The 17802-nt window shown below is 40.2% G+C and overlaps 2 protein-coding genes across 4 annotated transcripts; one reads left to right on the plus strand and one right to left on the minus strand.

The window, feature by feature from the left end:
• Positions 1–885: 885 nt before the first annotated feature.
• Positions 886–12616, minus strand: LOC129189326 (E-selectin-like). 3 transcript variants are annotated; one of them, XM_054790924.1, is made up of 15 exons: positions 12573–12616; positions 6786–7025; positions 5737–5920; positions 5585–5651; positions 5084–5488; positions 4901–5005; positions 4061–4252; positions 3800–3985; positions 3529–3717; positions 2907–3098; positions 2646–2831; positions 2375–2563; positions 1595–1792; positions 1376–1508; positions 886–1258 (listed from the first exon to the last, which is right to left on the minus strand). In XM_054790924.1, the coding sequence occupies exons 3-15, from the start codon at positions 5737–5739 to the stop codon at positions 1198–1200; spliced, it is 2106 nt and encodes a 701-aa protein (XP_054646899.1). In that variant the 5' UTR covers positions 5740–5920; positions 6786–7025; positions 12573–12616; the 3' UTR covers positions 886–1197. The 3 variants fall into 3 exon arrangements, with proteins under 3 accessions (XP_054646899.1, XP_054646901.1, XP_054646900.1); XM_054790926.1 differs by lacking the exon at positions 6786–7025 and having other exon boundaries at positions 12573–12608; XM_054790925.1 differs by lacking the exon at positions 12573–12616 and having other exon boundaries at positions 6786–7178.
• si:dkey-51e6.1 (uncharacterized protein LOC558617 homolog) lies at positions 7434–10904 on the plus strand. The gene is made up of 3 exons (XM_054790929.1): positions 7434–7652; positions 7856–7980; positions 10033–10904. The coding sequence occupies exons 1-3, from the start codon at positions 7511–7513 to the stop codon at positions 10123–10125; spliced, it is 360 nt and encodes a 119-aa protein (XP_054646904.1). The 5' UTR covers positions 7434–7510; the 3' UTR covers positions 10126–10904.
• Positions 12617–17802: the final 5186 nt, after the last annotated feature.

Genomic DNA, 17802 nt, shown 5'->3' on the forward strand with positions numbered 1-17802 from the left:
ATTATATTTGTCCAAACAAATGTACCTGTAGTTGTACCAGGCATTCAAATGGATCAATAAACTGAAGAAACAAGGGTGATCTAATCATTTTTCCATGACTGTATAACTTCTTATTGTATCTACATGTGTTGGTTTACAAAATATCAAAGTGGCCCTTTCATTCTTTCATTTTTTCGAATGTGGCCCTCGGTGGAAAAAGTTTGGACACCCCAGCAGCATAACCTGCAAACGTTCAACGTTTCAATGTTTCAGTACTTTTTACACAACTTGCTGTTATAGTAAGGGGCTGATAATAATACGAAAAATCTTGTCTGCTGTATAACCGGTTTTGGATACATTCATCCATCCATCTTCTATGCCGCTTGTCCTCACAAGGGTCGCAGGTATGCTGGAGCCTATCCCAGCTGACTTCGGGTGAGAGGCAGGGTACACCCTGGACTGGTCGCCAGCCAATCGCAGGGCACATATAGACAAACAACCATGCCTGTCGACAATTTATAGTCTCCAATTAACCTAATATGCATATTTTTGTCATGTGGGAGGAAACCGGAGTACCCGGAGAAAACCCACGCACGCACGGAGAGAAATGCCTAACGGAGATTCGAAACCAGATCTTCTCGATCTCCTGATGTGTGGCCAACACGGTAACCACTCGGCCACCGTGCGGCCCAGATACATTTAAGCTTATGATAAACACTTACAACTTACTTTCCTTTATGGAGCTGTTTACCTTTGTGGAGCTAAATGCTACTAGCTAAACTAGAGATGAGACGTATGGACTCATTTTTGTTTTAGCTATTATGGAGTAGGAGTAAATAAACACTTCAGCTCACCATCACTGGAGTTACATAGATGTTTTTTATTGCAGCAATGCATTGAGTTAAAACATACAATAGGTGTCCTAATAAGAAATTTGTAAAAGTGGTTTGTGTAAAAGACACACATAAATAGTAAGAAAATATGCCATAAATATACTAAATAAGTCACAGTTTAGTGAGGACATGGCAGTGCATGATACGTCACATAACGTTACACTTTTCCAGCATGTTCCTGAAGGTGTAGAACAATGTGCTCAATACAAAAACAAACCTCCCTCTGGGAGGAAATACATGTCAATGACATTCACAGAGCACAACATTTTTCTTTTTTTCTTTGTTTTTCTGCTTAAAAAAAGTGAAATCACTGTTGGCATCTGTCCTAGATGAGACTGTCGATGCTGTTTTTGTAGACCTGGGGAGGATCCTCAATGTCAGAGTTGCTGTGAGGGGCAAAAAAGACAACATATGAGCTCAGTAATTCTTTGAATCCTAAATGATCATTTGTCCTCCAAGGTGTGGATTCAAGAAAAAAAAGGGATGACTGAAGGGAGTCTTACCTGCTCAACTCAAACTTGGTTGCTTTCCTCCTCAATCGTCTCAGGACCCACATCACCAGAGACAGAGTGGACAGGGACACAGCGCCCCCTATTGTTGCACCAGCCGTAATGGCACTTAGCTGAGACGTGGAAGCTGCAGAGACAGAGAGGTTAATGTCTGAATCATGGACATTTGACTCATATTGGAGCATTCAAGGGGTTTTCTATGCAGTTTAATACCTGAGCATGTTGGAGGCATAGCGGTCCACTGGCCTAAGTGTGTGCACGCCATGCTGAGGGCACCTTGGAGCTGATGGCCTTCATCGCAGCTGAAGGTGCAGACTGTATCGTGTGGGTAAAGGATCGAGGATGGGAAGAGGGAGGGAGTGCAGTTCAGGTGGCCTCTCTTGGGAACGTCAGGGGCGGGGCATGTTATTGCTGCAGAAAAGACATGAATAATAACAATAATGACTCTCTACCCACTGGCGTCAACAGCGAGTGTGGGCTCACTATTTGGCAACGTGCTTCTATTGGAGAGAAACAAGGGACTATTATATTTGGTAAGTTAATGGCTGTGGCTGATGAAGCCTTTTAATAACGCCACAACATGGCACTAGCTGCATTTTAAGTATCGTGAGTGGTCGGCATCCAGCAGCGTTATCTACATCTGCGTGCGCTTTAAAATGTCGGATGCGCTTTTACTCAGTTGTTGGTGTGAAACTCATGTGTGTTACACTTTTTTATAATGAACTCATCTGCACTATTAATGCTAGCCCTCATTGCTATTACAACATTGGTTCTGTTGTTGCCATGTTGTGCAATATACTTGTTAAAATCAAAGAGAGTTGTGTGTTCCGTCCATTTCTCATGCACTCCGAATCAGTTCAAAGTTCAAAATGTAGTTGTCACAATGACTTTGCACATCTTTGCAATTATTGTTTAGGTACATAATTAGAGCATTCATGTTTGTGGAATAAATGGTCATCCAAAACACCCTCACAAAGTGCACTGCGCCCTCACCTTGGCAGTGAGGCATCATCTCACTCCACTCTCCAGCTGACGTGCACGTCACCGTACTCGCCCCCACCATCTGGTAGCCTGAGGAGCAGCTGAAAGTGCAGGTGCTCCCGTAGCTGAACCTCGTATCTGCATCCTCCCCACAGCTGATTGTACCGTTTTGTAAGCCAGAGAGAGCGGGACACTGGACAGCTGCATTGGAATATAAAATGAGTTATTAGCTAAAAGCTGACAAACGTTAAAGACTTGGAACTAATGAAAATGTTGCACATACCAACGCAAGTTGGCTGTGAGGCGTTCCAGCTTCCTGATGCTTCACATTGCAGAGACTCAGCGCCAGATAGCACATATCCCTCATGGCAGGTAAACATACATGTGGACTGGAAGCTTGAGGCTGCCACAGGGTCCTGACATGTGACAGATCCTCTATCTGGATGCGACAGCTCCTCACACTGGACCACTGTTGAGGCACATGATGAACACATGATCAAATTGTTCACTGTGTATTATGACTGATTCAAAAACTTCCACTCACCTTCACATGTAGGAGGCGGCTCTGACCAGTTCTTGGAGGCGGTGCACCTCAAGGGTCCCGGTCTGTTCAGCTGGTAGCCCTCCTCGCAGGAATATTGGCACAGGGCGTCAAAGGAGAAGTCGCCGTACTTGCCAGTGCAGTCTACGCTCCCCTTAGCAGGGACGCTCAGCTCATCTTTGTTGCATTGAACCACTGCCACAAACAAAATAAACAAGATTACAGTAGGATATTATTGTGGGAAGGATGCACGATTTAACCCTTAATGCATGCTTGAAAGTTCCTCACACCAAAGTTGAATAGACACTGTTTGGGCCACGCCCATAAGTGTATAATAAGTAAGTCATATATTCATTTTTTTTTTTTTTTTTTACTTTCAATGCTTAAATCTCTAGATCAACTTCAGATCTGTCCGTTGATATTAAGTTTTTATTATTTTTTTTAAGGTTTACGGCTTTGTGTCCAAAATAAACCCAATTTTTGACATTGGTAAATCACAAAATATGCAGTATTTTCCAAAAATAAGTTTCAAAGTAGAATATTTGATATGAGGTCATTAGAGCATTCATGTTTGTGGAATAAATGGTCATCCAAAACACCCTCACAAAGTGCACTGTGCCCTCACCTTGGCAGTGAGGCATCATCTTACTCCACTCTCCAGCTGACGTGCATGTCGCCGTGCTCGCCCCCACCATCTGGTAGCCTGAGGAGCAGCTGAAAGTGCAGGTGCTCCCGTAGCTGAACCTCGTATCTGGATCCTCCCCGCAGCTGATTGTACCGTTTTGTAAGCCAGAGAGAGCGGGACACTGGACAGCTGCATTGGAATATAAAATAAGTTTTTAGCTAAAAGCTGACAAACGTTAAAGACTTGGAACTAATGAAAATGTTGCACATACCAACGCAAGTTGGCTGTGAGGCGTTCCAGCTTCCTGATGCTTCACATTGCAGAGACTCAGCGCCAGATAGCACATATCCCTCATGGCAGGTAAACATACATGTGGACTGGAAGCTTGAGGCTGCCACAGGGTCCTGACATGTGACAGATCCTCTATCTGGATGCGACAGCTCCTCACACTGGACCACTGTTGAGGCACATGATGAACACATGATCAAATTGTTCACTGTGTATTATGACTGATTCAAAAACTTCCACTCACCTTCACATGTAGGAGGCGGCTCTGACCAGTTCTTGGAGGCGGTGCACCTCAAGGGTCCCGGCCTGTTCAGCTGGTAGCCCTCCTCGCAGGAATATTGGCACAGGGCGTCAAAGGAGAAGTCGCCGTACTTGCCAGTGCAGTCTACGCTCCCCTTAGCAGGGACGCTCAGCTCATCTTTGTTGCACTGAAACACTGCCACAGACAAAATAAACAAGATTACAGTAGGATATTATTGTGGGAAGGATGCACGATTTAAAGGTTTCTTATTATGCAAAAGTGACTTTTTAATGCCGTTCTAACTAAAAAAAAATTTGCATTCCCCTCACTTGCTTGCGCCTCTTTTGGGAGCAAGAAAGGCTTTGCTACACATTTTAAACTGAAGCCACAGATGTGGGAGCTGTAAATCTCATCACTATGTATGTAATATTGTGATATATATGTATGTATGTGTATGTGATATTAAGTTAATTATGACATTTGTGCAGAGCTGCTGGAAAAGTGAATTTCTCTTGGAGATTAATAAAGTATCTATCTCTCTCTCTATCGATCTATCTATATCTATATTGTGTTGAACATGTGCAGAGTTACAGTGTAAATGTAAAAAGTAGATAAAGTGCACAATAGAACTTCTTGGAGTCATACACTGTTGGAGACAGAGGCGGGCAAACACAGCTCACTAGCATTAAAGCTACAGACACACATAATTTTGTGTCGTCTTGTATTCAGGGTCATCTTATATTGGGTCAGTGCTGTATATAAATGATCTGTGCTTGCATTTTTTTCCTACATTTCTAACAGCTTGTAAAAAGCTGCTTTAAAAAAACAGTTGTAGATGCTTACCATGCTCACACTTGTCTCCATAGAAGCCTTCAAAGCACTCGCACCTGTGGCTGTTAATGGTCTCCACACATTCTCCATGGATACATGAGTCTGTCTGACAAGCAGCTGAGACAAGAAGAAGATTAGGTGCTTGAATTTAAGACATATATATACGGGATAACAATATAGTGCCTTTGGCCTCACCGGTGTAGCACAAAGCTGTTTTGCTGTTCTTGCATCGCTCATCGTTCCATTTTCCAGGTTGCGAACTTCTCTTGATGTACATCTCCACACAGTCCTCCCTCTCGCCCAAGACCTGCCCGTTCTTGCCGTTGTTGGGTTCCCCCTCAGCCCAGTTGGTGGCCTCGGCCGTGAGAGCCTTGTTGGTGCCAACCCACGTCCAGGTGCTGTTGATCTTACGGATGCCGATCCAATAGTAGCCGGGCTTCTTGGGCAGCCAGCTGTTGAGATGTGCAATCTCCTCCTGGTTCTGGATTGCCACCATGTCCGTGTAGCTCTCCTTGCACCACGCTCGGGCTTCCTCCCAGGTCATGGTGCCATTGGAGTAGAAGTAGGACCAGCACTCGACGCTCGTCTGCATGCACAACACTGAAGGTGGAGGCAAAGAAGCACATGTTGAATGATGAGGCAAACACTATATAACAGATATGTTTAGGTAGCATTCTCACTGGAGTAAGTGCATACTTGAGAAAGTAAAAGCCAAGATGGTCCATGAGGTGTACTTTTTGCCATTTAATCCACAGCAGAGTTCCTGTAAGAAGCAAAAAGGTGGTTACAACCAACCATATACTGTAGATATACTTTTGTATTTCTATTTGTCAAAAGTTCACACTCACCATTTTAGATGTATGGTTTATTGTAGATGTCTTCAAGTCTTGTTGGTCCACTCGCTGTGATGATTCTAGTTAGTGTGCTCTGCTGCCTGTCCTTATATAATCCTCATCTGCACGGTCCTGCCTTCCTGGAAGCCGTCGTCACCTTTTTGGTGGAAATTCCCACCCACCGCTGCTGCCCAATTCACTAAACATTCCAAAGCGGGGAATATAATTATTAACAGTAATAAAAGGAATAAATAAAATTGCAACAATTAGGAATATTAAAATATGGAATACAATTAAATAAAAATAAAAACAAATATAAATACAATTCACTCAAAATAATAAATAACAAAAATAATAAAATACATTTTACTTCTAATACTGTATTATTCTAAATTATTGTCATTGTACAAATTATATAAACTAAAAATGACTCATATTATGAATCATATTATGGTGGAAGCAGAAAAAAGCTGGTTGTTTTACTCTGTTGATATTTACAGAATTTGTTTGCGGCATACAGTGCAATTTAAATGCAAACTAAATGGTTGCATTTAGAGTATACCGACTGTCCCATTGTTAGCGTATTGCATATAAGAACATACTATACCAGTGTACACATGCAAAAATAAAGATAAATAAAATATCAAATATCAAAAGCTCATTTGAAGTCATTTAAAGCTTTTCCAATATAACTAAGTGTAAAAAAGTGCGTCAATATCAAGTATGAGTCTAGAACACTGCATGCCTAAAGAATGTTTTTTGTGTAGTACAGTGCAATTTGTATGCAAACTAAATTCTTGCATTTATACCTATTGACCCATTGTTAGCATATTGGATAGTAGAATATGCAATGCTAGTGTACACAGGCAAAAACGGATATTTAAAATATCAGCTCATTTTAAAAGTCATTTTCCCAGTATAACAGTATAAAAAAAAGTGTGGCAATATCACGTATGAGTCTAGAACAATGCATGCCTAAAGAGGCTGACATTCCTGTAAGATGCACAGAAGGATGAAACTTCTACAGGAGTCAGGGGAAACAAAATCCACGGACTTGCACATACCTTTAACAGTGAGCAGAAAAAAGACAATAAAGGAAAGCAAAGACAATGCAATGGCCACCACTACAAAGGCTTTACTGGTATTTTTTACGAGGAGCCTCCCGGGATGGGAAATGTGCGGTGCGCTGGAGCGGAGGCGCCTGCTGGCTGCATGCCTTTCCAGAAGTGACATTGTGCATTTCCTTCCTCTCTGAGGCGAAACATTGCATGTTGCCTGACACCTCTTCACCTCCGCCCCTTCCCCTGAAAAGAATAGCAGCGTCGTTAATTGACCCCGAGGAGGCATTCACTTTTTTTAAACATTTGTTTTAAACTTCCGCAACATGTGACAATTAGCTTATTTTCTATGACTGATTTTAAATGGTCAGCTCCTCTTCCTTCCATCCATCCATTTTCTATACTGCTGGTCCTGATTAGGGTCACGGGTGAGCTGGAGCCTATCCAAGCTGGCTTTGAGTTTCCCTGTCACAGGGCACATATAAACAAACAACTATTCAACTCATATGCATACCTATGGACAATTTACAGTCTCATATTAGACTGGTAGCATGGTGTCATTCTTGTGAGCACTTCCGATAGGGGGCGCCCCTGCGAGAGGAGCTCTAGTAAAAAAATGCAAAAGCACCGGTCTCTTTAAGACCGGAAGTAGCTGTTTGCTTCCTAATAAGGCGTTAGTGTTCCTGAGCTCTGTGGAGAGTGGATTAAAGCGTCATAAAAGAATACTTAGTATGTCGGACTCCCTGGCCACAGTCCCAGTTGTGGAGATCGATCCAGAGGGGACTTTTAAGTACATTTTGGTACGAGTGAAAGTGAAAGATGGCGATGTGCACAAAGATATTGTCCGCGGTACAAAAAGTGCAGAGTATCACAGTAAGTCCGTTATGCTGAAATGTCAAGGCTTTGCACCAGCAAAGTCACTATAATGTTGCCTTTAAACTTGCTCTTAAGCATGAGCATTGTGTAGCGACAACACCATAAACACATGTATTTACACATGCATCACTGGTAAACTAGTCAGAGCAGGTGCTGCACTGTTTGTATTTGACTCATGGAGTGCTCTCAATTATTTGCAGATCATATTTTTGAGAAGGTCGAGCCTGCCATGAAGGCCTTGGGGATGGAGTGTCAGTGCCTCGGCGGAGGGAAGATAGAGCACAACAGTCAAGGGAAGAAAATCAGGGTGTTTGGAGAATCCACTGTAAGTTGAATACACATTGAGACAGACGACACCGCCACCGACTGTGAACCGGAAGTAGCGTCGAACCCCGGCATTTTCGATTAGCGACAATAAAATGAAAATTTCACATTCTCATAGTGGCGTTTTTCAACATTACGTTGCCACAATAGTTACGATAAATGTACTGTATATGTGGATAAATTATAAGCCGGTTCCAAGTTGTTTTCGCCACAGAAAACATACAGACAAAAGCATTTGCTATCTAGATGTGTTTGGATATTTCTCTGGGTAGAAAAAAAAAAAGGAACTGAATAAGATTAATCCATCATTGACTTCTGCTTATGGCTATTTACATTTAAATAGCACTGCATTTTATGTGTTGTTTTATATGTTTTATTGTATTTATTCATGTATATTATTATATTATATTATATTATTTAGTATATTATATTATAACCTTTTCTCAAATTTCTCTCGTTTGAATACTCTCAAAGTTCAAATTTCGTTTGAATTTTAATTATCAGTCTACTAGGTTGGACAGAAGAAATTATTAAGTGACTCACGCATATTCACTCCTCTTGCCTTGTCGACCGTGCAGTGTTTTTTTGTATCCATGGTTAATGGTCTTTCACTTGTGTGGTGCTTTTCCACCTCCAAGCTCGCACAGTTAGCTAGTTTGCTAGCGACCGTTGACCACAACAGGAAACGGCACGAAGGAGATTGACAATGGACTACAGCCAATCAATCAGGATGCAGAACACAATGGGCGGGTTCTCCCTTCAGCAATGAGGACTGTATATATGAATATAGCTGGCTATTGTCTACTGTGGGTTCCTAATATGTTCCTACAGACACATAAACACATACTGAGACGAGTGGGAGCTACACGTCTCCAACTTTCACATGAGCATACAACACCCTCTACTGGTAGCAGTAGTAAATACAATAACTGACACACAACAGAGCACCGATAGATCGCTCGAACACGCCACAAGGACACAGAACACAATACGCGTTCATACGCTGTTAAAAAAAAACACATGCAAAATTGCACTTGAACCGCGTGAACCGTGAGGGTACACTATACATGCAACTAATTAACTTTGAAATAATTAATTACATTTGGAATAATTAATTAAATTGTCCATCATTTCAAGCTTAAAATATAATCTTACATAATTATTTTGAAACTGATTACTATGATCAATTTATACATTTCATGGCTTTTAAAAAAATAGTTAATGATGCTTATATTTATTTGATTGTATTTGTATGCATCTGCACCTACTCTTATCCCTCCTAACATCTCTTTGATGGGTGGCAGATTGATTTAATTCATGTTGCTTTCCATGTGACTTTTCAATGCACTGCAGTACCATGAAATAAAAGACTATAAAATGTAGAAATAAACAGTAGACGCCCCTACAACGTAAATAATCCGTTCCAAGAACCTTTATGTTATAGGGATTTTATGTTATACGAAGCATAAAATACATGTAAATAGCCTAATCCGTTCCAAGATCTTCCCAAACTCACACCTTTGGGCCTTCAAAATATTCAAAGTCCACCAAATATGGTGGGAAAATATAACAAAACAGCATGAACATAGTAGAGTAACAATCCAATATAAAATAAGGTAAATAAGGTATAATGGTCGATGGGGAACAGCCGTATAGTCTAGCAACAACACTTAATTGCATACCACCGTCATGCTTCTGGATCATTTCCTGCTTTGTTTCGATCGGCAACTTTTCCCTTTTTTCTTCTTTTTCGATGCGAAAAATTTACATAAATTCTTTACGTTCAGTGAAATTTATGTAAAAGGAGGTTTACATGATGCGAGGTACTACTGGAATTGAACAAATCAAATTATTACTTAGAAATTCTATTAAATAAATACAACCATCCAAGCAGCGTTCCTTTTTATTATTAGAAAAAAAAGCATTCTAATCGTTAAATATACACAGAATTGATTGTTTTATATCTCATTAGATTGTGCAGGGGTACCTAATGTTGTGGCTGGTTAATATATACCATACTGCTGTCATTTTACAGCTTCTCTTGTATTTTCAGGCTTTTGGCAAAGCAGATCATTCTGTATCAGCAGAGAAGTTAAAGAGTGCCTTCGGCGACTATGAGATCACCTGGACGGATGACGGCAAATGATGTGCTATAATTGCTTCCCATTTGCACTCATTAAAATATCAAGAGGCTACAATCTGCAAATGTTTTTTTCAACGATACAATACAACTCTGCAAAGAACTCTATCAAACTTTTACTTTTAATTAACTGTAAACACAATCAGAGGCTGTGTGCCAAGCGTAAAGCCCTCACAGGAAGAAGTGAGCCATTTTTAATCAGAATGAAACATATCCTGTGACTCAGAGAGGGAAAGTTCCATTTTATTTTAAATTGAAAGGAAAAGTGACGCTTGCTCTCCTTATCGTGGTTTTTCATTTGTGCACGGCAGTGCAAGATAACAGTAGATGTCTGGTTAGACTCCTTAGTCCTGCAGACAATACAGCAATAACAAATATTTAAGCCAGGAAGGTGAAAGACAAGTTGGGACAAAATTCAAGGAACACAGTTGACTCATCTGATTCGGTTTTGCTGCTGCACCAAACAAGGGAGACCGCTTCAGAGAGGGGTCTGCTTTCTTGTGAACTCTGGTGTGGTTTGGTTCACTTCAGGTCCGTTGCGAACGCTACATGGACCTACACTATGTTAAAATGACAGCAAAAAGCATGCAGAGTGCTGTCTCTCTGCTCTGCCCTTGCCCTCCGTGACAATGGCTCTCTTTAAAGGTATATTTTAGAACATTTTAGATGATTTTTGTGAAATCTAAGTGGGCAAATATAGTACAATATAGTAGATCATTACATCACATAAATATGAAAGCTGCCCAATTTCCTTGCTTTCTGCATATGTTCTTTACGCCACAGCTTTTGGTCACATGACAAAAAAACTGAATTAAATTGCACTGAAATGTCCTCCAAGTATCTTTTTAAATTTTTTTTTAAAACCACAAGTGTGAACGCAGCCAAATAGGCCGTATTCAGTTTTTTTTTTTGTGTGCATTTTTGTCGTCAAAATGCATATTTTGAAATACAGCCCTATTGGATATAATTACAGTAGATTATGCAGGTGCAGCTGACAGATGTACATTTGAACAATAAAATACAATAATATACAAATATATCAGGTTGGCTGACCTCCCAACAGTGGAGCCATTTTTATCATCACTTTGTCATCACCTCCCCAGAAGACCTTACGTGGCAAGCTGGCACCATTCTGCCAATTACCCTGTAACCTTAAAAAGGGAAAAACAAAAGACTGTCTTCCTTCCAGTTCCTTTCCTTAAAACTGGAGCCAGTTTCCTGTGAACTGCTAACCTTTCCATTATCCTCAAACAAACATCAGGAGGAAAGTCTTTTAACTGTGAGACTCTGCCCTCTTCTCGAAAACTGTATCTTAGTCTAAAGTGGAAAATTCTGTCACTCTAACAACAACGTCAGCTGGGTAGGCTCCAGCATACACCCGCGACCTTAATGAGGATAAGCGACATAGAAAATGGATGGATAATTGCTGAAAAATAGCATATATGCATTTTTTTTTTAAATGGCATCCTTTTGAAACGCTTTCTCCAAAACAAGACACAAGCAATTCCTTCCTCGGCCTTCGGCATGCTGCCGGGAAACAGAGCGAGGTGAAAGTGTGATTGTTTATCCTGTGTTTCGCCTTCTTATCAGAGAAACAATAGCTTCCCACACACGGCTTCCATGCAGACTGTTGTCTCTTCTCCAGCAGACAAAACTTCAAATTCCCGAATGCGTCATCTCATAGTGACTAATACAATATTAATAAATCCATTTTCTTGAATAGATTACTGCCGCCAGTCATAAAAGACACGTCATTCCATTTATATTCATACAAATAATAAAAGCAAATTTTAAAGCCTACATTTGATAAATATTCAAATGCTTATAGATTTGCCGTTTGATGCAGGGCACAGAAGTAAGATAAGATGGGAAGAAGGGAGTATGGGAAATAAATAAATGGATTATTGGGAGCAGCTACCTACGACTGTCCTATTCTTTATTGATACAGCACCTACAATATTCATATACCTCTTTCTATACCATAATCAATCAAGCTATCAATACCCTATTCCTTTGGCTGTACTATACCTGCAGTATTCTGCATATGTCTACAGCAGGGGTCACCAACCTTTTTTGGTGACCCCTGATCTACAGTATATTCAAAGTGTTCATACACAGAGACCATTGGTATACAATAATTATTCATTTAGCTATTCCTATAGTTATTCCTATATTGACACTCTTTCTATACATACTGTACATTACACTAGGTCCCCAACTTACGAACACAATTGGTTCCAGACGACCGTTCTTATGTTGAATTGTTCTTAAGGAGGGGAAAAGGTAATATTACCAATGATATAGGTACTACATGTATGTGTATACATATATACAGTATATGTGTATGTATGTAAATATGACTTTGGATGCAGTAGTAATATTAAACGAGGATAATTGATGAAAAAACAATAATAAAAATGATATAATAATACGTAATGATAAATGTTATTTACCTTTGAAGAGGAGTGGTCGAGCATACGTCGTTGTGGTGGAGTTGGAGGAGGAGATATTGAAAAAAAGGACAAATCGTCGTCATCATTAGACTCTTCTAAAAGAGGTAGTGTTCTGTGGGTGGTGTAGAACTAAGCAGGCCTATTAACTCTTCATAAACTTTAATCACACGCTCTGTCCGGGTTGTATAATTTAGCTTTATCTCCCCAGTGTCTAACTCTTCCTCTGTTGGTCCCATTAGCAGTGTCACAGTGCCCTCTACTGGTCAAGCATGTACAGTAGCAGTATAAATACTGATTGAGCGACTACAAGGCAAAATAAAATAAAATATAGACCAGTCGGCTTGTGTTCGTATCCGCTAATGTTCGCTAGTCGGGTGTTTGTAAGTTGGGGACCTAGTGTATTAATTGATCAATACCTACTGTATACCCACACAACTCCTATACATGCACTTCATGCATTTCCTTCATATCGATAAGCTATAACCACAGTATTCATACCGTATAGTATTCATCTTCAATGAATATGTACCCATACTAGCAGCACTACCAACACTGTTTGTATACACACATACGCTATTTTTCATGCCTTTATCTATACCGATATCTCTACTATTTCTATGCCAATACCAACAGGATTCTTGTATTTATTTCTATACATATACACATTCATACACACATATTTCTTTATCTATACAAAGAGCAGCTCAGGGGCAGTCAAAATATTAAGAGAAAAAAGTGGTAATCTAACAAGAAAAAGTCACATTGTAATATTATGAGGAAAAGAGATTTTAGCATAAAGTTGAAATATTAAACAAAAATGTTATTTTTTAAAAGTTGTAATAGTATTAAAAAGCAAACAACAAATAATGTTGTAGTTTTTGGAAAATTAGGTTGCGGAAAAGGTTATGTTGTTATGTGAATAAATAAATAAATAGTTCTAAATAAAGTCAGAATTGTGAGGAAAAACATTTATAAGAAGAAAGTTGAAATAAAGTTGAAAAACAGCAGAAATGAAAAAAAAAACAGCTGTAATTTTACAAGAATAAAGTCAAAATTGTCATGCGCTATTGTTATCATTGCTTCTTGCCTGGTTCTCGACAGCACCTTTAGTTCTTCGTATTTTGTATTTTCTTGCTAGTTTTTCTGCAGCGTCTTTAGTTAGTTTTTTGGCTTCTGCCGTATTTAGTTCTTTGTTTCCAGTTTATCTTTTTGTATGCCTTTTTTCCTTCTGTGGAGGGATTTTCTGTTATAAACTTTTCGTTGTACTTTTTTGGTCTCATTTATCTTCATCTTAGGATCTAAACCTGGCCTTACACCGTTCATGACAAAAATATTAAGATAAAAAAAAACTCATTCTAATGAGGGAAGAAAAGGCACAATTATGGGTTTTCTCCGGGTACTCCGGTTTCCTCCCATATCCAAAAACATGCATGTTAGGTTAATTGGAGACTCTAAATTGTCCATAGGTATGAATGTCCAGGTTTGTACCCCACCTGTCGCCCGAAGTCAGCTGGGATAGGCTCCAGCATGCCCCTGCGACCCTAAAGAGGAGAAGCGGTATAGAAAATGGATGGATGGATGGATTTATAAGATTAAAATATGAGAAAAGATAATATCATTTTAGTAGCATAGAGCTGAAAATTATATCATTATATTTAAAAGTTGTATTATTAGGAGAAACAAACAAAACAAAATCAAGTTGTTAGTATATTTATACTACTTATCTATATCGATACCTACAGTATACCTCTACCCCTTCCAACCACCAGCATCCCTATCCCAATTATTTTTTTAGTATTCACATACCGGCAATAATACACCTGGCACAGGCAACTGTAATAATAATAATTCCATACCTGTTCCTATACGAGTACGTGCATTATGTTTCAGTGCTTTACAATGGTACCAGTGTTGCTGTTCCTATTCATTCCATCATGCGCTGACCAGACAGAGTGGGGTCTAGGCGTGTACAGCTTTGGCTGGGGGTGCAATGCCAAGCTAGATTAGGGATGTGATCTGGTTGGCACAAAGGTGACAAATTGTTCTGCTGGAGTCTTGCACTTCCTGTTTGACAGGAAATGCCCATTAATGCCCAAGTGTTGACCTGGACTAAAAGGTGGACTGCACACGTGACTGCGATTGCACGTTTCAGTTGGCCTGGATTGGTTTCAATTCAATTCCATTTATTTATATAGCGCCAAACCACAACAGCAGTTCTCTTATGGCGCGTTACACATGAAGGTCACATATATGAAAACAAAGAACCGACTGAAACCTCACATGAGCAAGCACTTGGCGAGGGAGGCAAGGAAAAACTCCCTCTGGGGAAGAAACCTTGAACAGAACCCAGGCTCTGTCTGTCTCGACCGGTTTAGATATAAAAAGAGAGTACAGTAGACGGATAGACAGTAGATTAAGCCAGAAGTCTTAGTCTTACTCCAAGGAACATAGGGGAGTGTCTCTGATACATATCAGCGTATCAGAGCTCAGTTCTAACTATATGCTTTAGCAAAGAGGTAGGTTTTGATTTGACTTTTAAATAGTGAGAGGGTGTCTGCTACCCGGATTGAGTAGGGGAGACGGTTCCACAACAGAGGAGCCTGATAACTAAATGCTCTACCTTCCATTCTACTTCTAAAAATTCAAGGAGTGGCAAGTAATTGTAAATTCTGGGAGAGCAGTGTTCTCCTGGGTTGATGGGGTTCTAGGAGCTCTTTAACATATACTAATAAGGGTGAGATATGATCTCTTCTTTTGGTTAAGATTTGTGCGGCGGTATTTTGGACAAACTGAAGGGTCTTTAAATGAGGAGAAGCAGTATAGAAAATGGATGGATGGATGAAGGGTCTTTAAAGATTTCTCAGGGCCACCTAAGAGACCAATAATCCAACCTGGAGGTCATAAAAGCATGAACAAGTTTTCCTGCATCTGGTAGTGGCAGGAATTTTCTGATTTTCTTTGTTTTGTAAATGGAAAAATGCTGTTCTTGACACTTATTTGTATTTGGGAACTAAAGGAAAGGTCCTAATCGAAGATGACACCAAGGTTTCTGACTGTATTGTGGGGGATGGACCATCTAGGGCAGTAATATCATTGGCAACCTTGTCTCTGAGGTGCTGGGAACCAAGGACTATGATTTCAGTTTTATCTGAGTTTAATAGTAAAAGGTTTGAGGTCATCCAGCTTCTTATGTCGTTATGTTGCATCACGTTAATGTTCCACTTTATGGTTACCTTGCTTGTTCTGAGCAAATTTTTCCCGTCTTTTCCTTTGGCTTTTGCATTTATATCAACATTCATGACAATGTACAATGATTTTCATGCATGCGTAGAACATGGACCTGCGGTATTTGTGCAGAAAGTGGTGCTGACATACAGCATGGCAGTTATTCAAAGCATTTTTATGCCCCCTGCTGGTCAAAAATTTCAGTTCAAACACTTTTAAAATCAATGAAGCTGTTTTGAGGAACACGTACCATCCGCATGGTGTCTGTATCCTCTGTTCCACTGGTGGGTTTTGGGGGACATCTGGAAATGATACAAAGGAGTCATGTTATTCACAGGTTGACGAGACTATATAACAAGCTTAATAGCCAGTCATTCTGTGTTTGTGTGACGTATACACCCTCATTTGCTAACCCCTAACATAATTAAGAAGTATTATTACTATAGGAAATCATGTAAAGTGCATTCTTTTATTGCAAGCTCAAACTGTCACCATCATAAAACCTTTGGTAACTGTGCAGTCATCCAACTATACTGACAAGTTAACCATTGTGCAATAAAACTAAAATTAAGTAAAACTAATCACATTTTGAAGAAACGTAATGGAGAGGCAACAGAAAGGAGCTTGCAGAGCGATAGTGTTTCCTACTGGCCTTTTATACGTATTACTATCATGTAGCAGCCAGACCTCCCTTTCCAGCTTTAAGTTCCATTTCTGATTCTGTGGTTATCGTCATACTTTTCCTCTTTGGCCTCACTGGTAACTTTCTGTGGTGGCATGACAACCACCCCCCCCCCAAAAATCAAAAGTAAAAAACACAAACTTTTGAGGCATATTCTCCTGAAAATTTGTGTCAAACTCCAAATTGTACCACTTTTTGGGGTACCCCTGTATGTAACAAACTCTCACCTGTGGTGCTTGTGGTGCATGGTGGGGGGGGTGTACAGATGCCGTCTGTCCCACTGAGCTGGTGGTTTGTCTTTGCTATCACTGGTACCCTTCTGTGATGGCAAATAACACAAAAAAGCCAAAGAAAAAGCACAAAAACATACAGACTCAATCCCTTAGACACGTGTGAGATTTGTTGACTTTTGAGGCATATTTTTTTCCAGAAGATTTGGGTTGTTCTCAAAATTGTACCATTTTTGGGGACGTTCTGCTGAATGTAAAACAAATCAATAAGAGTATGTAATTAATATTTAATTGATTACACTGTACTGAGCAGTGTTATGTTACTGTCTAATATATATTTCTGCTTCTATGGTTATAATAACACTTTTCTTCTTTGCCATTGCTGGTATTCTTCTGTGGCAATGAAAAAGAAAAAATCTGAAAATCTGCTTGTGAGCGCCGTTGATGTCATGCATGATGACATTGACGTTTGAGGTATATTTTTCCCCAAAAATTTGGGTTGAACCCCAAAATGCGTGTAGTCAACTGACGCGGGCTGTTTATGGTGCGTGGCGGACGGCTGTACAGATGCCATCTCTTCCACGGGGCTGGTGATTCGTCTTTGCCATCACTGGTACCCCTCTGTGCTGACATCACAAGAAAATAACACAAGAAATGCCAAAGAAAAAGCTAAACTCTGTCAATATGAATTGCGTTGCACTTAATTGTCAATGTGGCTGTAGTACCAATGCCGTGCTATGCTAATTCACAATAAATATAGCACCGGACGATGCAAGTCATCTTCAGCAAAGCGTAAATTTATCTGTGCTGGCGCTGCAGCAGCATGAAGCCAATTATAGACAATAAAAGAAAGACAGGGTGTGTGTGGCCTTCTCTTGGCACGTATGCCGCAATAAATAACCGCAGCGCTGACAGGAAACTGTCGGGCTACCTTCTGCATAATAATGAGGTTATCGCCGCCCGCCGTGACCGTATGATCATGGGGGTTTGAGGGTTGCTCTCATCCCTACTTGGCTCTCCTCCCGTCATCTCGTTGAAAGGATGAAGGCCCAAGGCATCATGATACTTGACACAAAGAGAGGGGCCCGCTGCA

This window comes from Dunckerocampus dactyliophorus, chromosome 10 (assembly GCF_027744805.1).
Source record: "Dunckerocampus dactyliophorus isolate RoL2022-P2 chromosome 10, RoL_Ddac_1.1, whole genome shotgun sequence".
NCBI classification, from domain to species: Eukaryota; Metazoa; Chordata; class Actinopteri; order Syngnathiformes; family Syngnathidae; genus Dunckerocampus; species Dunckerocampus dactyliophorus.